Raw genomic sequence first — 4,424 nt, 5'->3', positions numbered from 1 at the left:
TCAGATTAACCTTTAATAATCCCTGGAGGGAAATTCAGCAGGTGAGAAATTATGTATTTGGTGAAACCATTTTTCTTCATGTCACATTATGGGGCACAGACTGCGATCTCCATCCTTTACGTTTAAAACCAGAAACACATTTCTATCAATAAAATTCAGAAACCATTGAGTGCAAAAAGAAAATCTTTAAATTTCAGAGAAATACAGATCAATTGCGTATAGGTTGAACATTGCAAAACAAGTTAAATAGTCAAAAAAATCTAAAACTGTTTTAAGCAGCTACATTGTGTATCGTTCTAACAATCCAAAAAGTTTGCAGCCATGAGCAGTTCCAGTGCGATCTCTGGAGCGATGGGGAACTCTGGGATTTCCGTGGAGCTATTGGTGTAGCGGACCTTGTAGGTGAAATACATGCAGACCTTAGACAGCACATGGGAAGGGATCTCCCTGAAGTTCACTTCGTTGGTTTCATTCTCAGCAAATTGACCTGCATAGGAAGTGAAAATGAAAGTCATGAAGTTTAGTTTTCATACTTAAACCAACTGTTCCATCAACACTGCAGTTACAATGCTTACACAATATTATTTTTTTTAATACTATACAGCTAGTAGTAGTAAAGCAATTTAATCTATGACCAACACACTAACCATGGAAAAGCAACGTTGATACCAATAATATATATTCACACACATGTATTAAAAAAAACAATTATAATAGTGGGTATTACTACACAATGATCCATTGTAGGCTCGTCAAACAAGATTTGTTTTATGAAGTTTCAGAAGACAGAATAATATGCATGCTGTGGGCAAGGATGGCTGCAGTGGATGACATGCCCATCCAAGAGGCTATGACTCAATCAAATCAGCATCCATCCTCCTGCGGATTTAGGCCAGACGATTCTGAAGGCTCACTGCTGCAGTCCATCCTCAGACAAATATACAATCCTACTTCTATACCTTTGGTTATCAGACATGTAATGCACGATGGTTAGGAAACTTGTCTTCTCCCAAGTATTCTACACAGTTTTAGAATAGCAAGACATCGAAATACATTTTCAGAAAACACAGCTCACAAAAAACATTGGTTATCCTCACCTGGTCCACTCAACATAGCTTTGATGGTTCCGGATGTCAATGCGTGTTCTCTTTTTACAATAAATTCATGGCCATCAGAAGATATCAACTTCACATACATGGCATCTGGGCCTTCGCAGCCACCATAGGTTTTCTCTTCCCCATCTGTCAGACACAAGGAGAGTGTTGAGTGGCCTACAGGTCACATTACAACCACTCTGTATAGCAATAATGAAAGTTGCCCCCAATGGCAGACATTCAACCCTTCCCTGTCATGTTAATCTACTGTTTGCCAAGGTAGAATGGCAGGCACTTCCGAAGAATTACCCCCTGCTAAATGTCTGTGTGAAATATCCGCATAGTGGGAAAGGCCACAGTTTCCAATTAGGAAAACGAGGTTCATATGTAACAAACAGATTATTATAAAAAAATAATAAAGAATCATTGATCCTTACCCATTCTGTGCTGGCGCTCTGTGATCCTGCAAGAAGCAACAGAGACTGTAGTTTAGGGTGACTGGGTTTAACGTTTAGTGGAGATGGGAGACTATAGTTTAGTGGAGATGGGAGACTGTAGTTTAGTGGAGATGGGAGACTGTAGTTTAGTGGAGATGGGAGACTGTAGTTTAGTGGAGATGGGAGACTGTAGTTTCGTGGAGATGGGGTTTAACAGACTGTAGTTTAGTGGCGATGGGGTTTAGGTGAACGCACACCGGCCAGGCCTGCTAACGCGTCACGGTACAGCATGCCACCGGGGTACGGTCCCCACCAACATCCGAAATTCAAGGAACAAAACACCGCATAACCCCGATCCCTCCCCGGTGATACATGTCGGTGGCGGTGGTTATGTGCGCCGTGTCTCGGCGGCGGACCCCGGGTCACCGAAACAGAGTCCACCGCCGAACAGCCGCTGAGTCCGGGGCTAAAACTCCGGCGGCTAACGCCTACATTACTAAACACCGCGTTTTAAACGCCACCATCGCTCATTAGAGAATCGCTTTACAGTCACCATACACACACACGATGTTAAGAATGCACATCACTGACTCGGTGGCACTGTTGTTCGTTGTGTATGTTTCTTACCACACTACAGGAGATGGTGGAGTAATGTGTCGGTGGTCACGGCTAACGTTAGCAGCGAAGCTACACCCACCCGGAAGTAATCTGGTATAAACAGCTGCGCTCCTCGAGTGGTTCCTGCGGGCCCGCCTCCTGCCGATTAAATGACTTATAGGGTTGCCAGATTGGGCCAAATTCAGATTCAGATTCAGAATTACTTTTATTACATTCTTATTGTACAAGTAGACAAGAGTACAATTCTTTTACTAAGTACCTCAACACACACACACACACACACACACACACACACACACACACACACACACACACACACACACACACACAGCAGCAACAATACAATATAAAGTAAATAGATATTTAAAAAAAAATGAAATAAGTTAAAATAAGTAACAAATATAAGTACAAATATGTATACAATAAGTAACAGAAATGTAAATAGAATGTAAAGTGATCAAGTGGTAGTGGTACCAGCCACTGTGGTAGCAGAGGAATTGGGCCAGATTCCCCGCCCAATCTGGCAACACTGATGACCTGGCCCGTCTGACCACCTTTCCATTACATCGTAAAAATGTATCGTTTACCAAGGTACATGGAAAATAATTAATCATGAAAAAATTCCCACTATATCGATGTTTAAAAAGGGACATAATTTACCCAAATCATCGCTGGCATAAAAACCTATGACGATTATGCCGTAGCAGTTGGATGTGGATATCCATGTCCTACAGGCTGCAGCCAGACATATTGGGTCTGACTGCTTGTATACTAAGTTGATTATCGATGATCTACTACTCCGATCTACTGCACGCCATACACTGGATTAACCTATATAAATTAATTATAATGTGACTAGTATGAATATCCAAGGTTAATAAGCTAAGGTGACAAAGCGACCCGTTTCCAGCAGGTGGCGACGTTGTGTTAGATTATGTTCCACTCCGTCTGTAGGTTTGATAAACACGGACAGGTGCTGATTGAACGTGACATACAGTAGATCATTTACTGTTCCATAACACACACACACACACACACACACACACACACACACACACACACACACACACACACACACACACACTGAAGCTCTATATAAATTGTCATTATGGTGCAAACATTGATATTTCTCAAGGTATTTTCTTTTAGTGATTTGTGCCTTTATCTAACAATGGTGTAATGACGGTCTTGGCAGAAATAAAATACAATATTCATTAGTGTGTTGTCATTAGTTTATAAACCTCATGGTTGGTGTTATCTTAGAATGAGCCCCTATATCTCCGTAGCGGGTTCTCTGCCACCGGGCCCCCCATGGTGCACTGCTATATTTCTACAGTTGCCCAGAATGGACAAATGGCTCTGGAGAGAACATAGCTATCTAACATGTAAAATATGACCTATAGATTTACAAACGTAATAGTCATTTATAGATCTATTAAGGAACCATATCACTTGACACTTGCTTACCCAACACTGTTGTCGACGATGACCTAATTTTGGAAGTAACTACTGGCACCTCACAGGCCAGTACATAGCGGCCATCATAGCTTCTCCTACGTCGTTTTATACAGAGGGAGGAGGGGAGGGGAGTGGGGGTGGGGGAGGGTATTCAGTTGGTTGCAATCTGCAACCCTGCCGCTAGATGGCACTGAATCCTACACACTGCCCCTTTAAGAACACGTGTCACCAGAGGTCACAGAGGTCCCTCCTGTGTTATAGGAGAAGAGGTGTGTGACACAGATCACTGGTGTCCAACCTTTAACTGTGTGCCAGAGTGCCCCCTCTATACACCACTCTTCCTGAAAGAGGCCATTGCCAGACGGAAACATTGGAAAGAAAATCCCTGCGATGCTCCGCACTGTGTTTATTTCAAACACGATTAACACAAAACATGGAAAACATTACCATGGAAAACATATTATGGAATGCACAGAATAACAGTATTTTTTTAAATTATAACAAGCCCTAATACTATATTTACTGAACAATATTTATATTATATTTATTTTCATTGACCTCTATCATTTTCTTCTATCTTTGCAAATGTGTCTCGTTCGAGATTAAAATCCCATGTACCGCCTGCAGTACCCACGCGTACCACCAGTGGTACCACGGGTCGAGAAACACCGACACGGAATCGCAGAGAGAGAGAGGGCAGTCAGAGTCATGTTCAGAATGTGACTTTGCCCTCAACCTCGCTGAAGCTCTTTTATACCGGCAAAACTGATGACCGCCGAAACATGAAGACCCTCAAATGGAGGCAAGCAGTTATCTG

At 42.3% G+C, this 4,424-nt stretch overlaps 1 protein-coding gene across 1 annotated transcript; it reads right to left on the bottom strand.

Moving 5' to 3' along the window:
- LOC311374878 (elongin-C) lies at positions 1-2,260 on the bottom strand. Its single transcript, XM_084490628.1, has 4 exons — positions 2,159-2,260; positions 1,532-1,557; positions 1,098-1,241; positions 1-487 (listed from the first exon to the last, which is right to left on the bottom strand). Exons 2-4 carry the CDS (start codon positions 1,533-1,535, stop codon positions 297-299), a joined length of 339 nt encoding a protein of 112 aa, XP_084346754.1. The 5' UTR covers positions 1,536-1,557; positions 2,159-2,260; the 3' UTR covers positions 1-296.
- Positions 2,261-4,424: the final 2,164 nt, after the last annotated feature.

This window comes from Micromesistius poutassou, assembly GCF_964030765.1.
Source record: "Micromesistius poutassou genome assembly, contig: SCAFFOLD_5973, whole genome shotgun sequence".
NCBI lineage: Eukaryota > Metazoa > Chordata > Actinopteri > Gadiformes > Gadidae > Micromesistius > Micromesistius poutassou.
Note: the sequence above shows the minus strand (reverse complement) of the source record. Positions and strands in the feature narration are given on the sequence as shown.

Excerpts from the sequence above, each read along its gene's own strand:
- LOC311374878 (XM_084490628.1), bottom strand. Across the intron at positions 488-1,097 it reads AGCTATGTTGAGTGGACCAG|GTCAATTTGCTGAGAATGAA; the intron begins GTGAGGATAACC and ends CTTCCTATGCAG.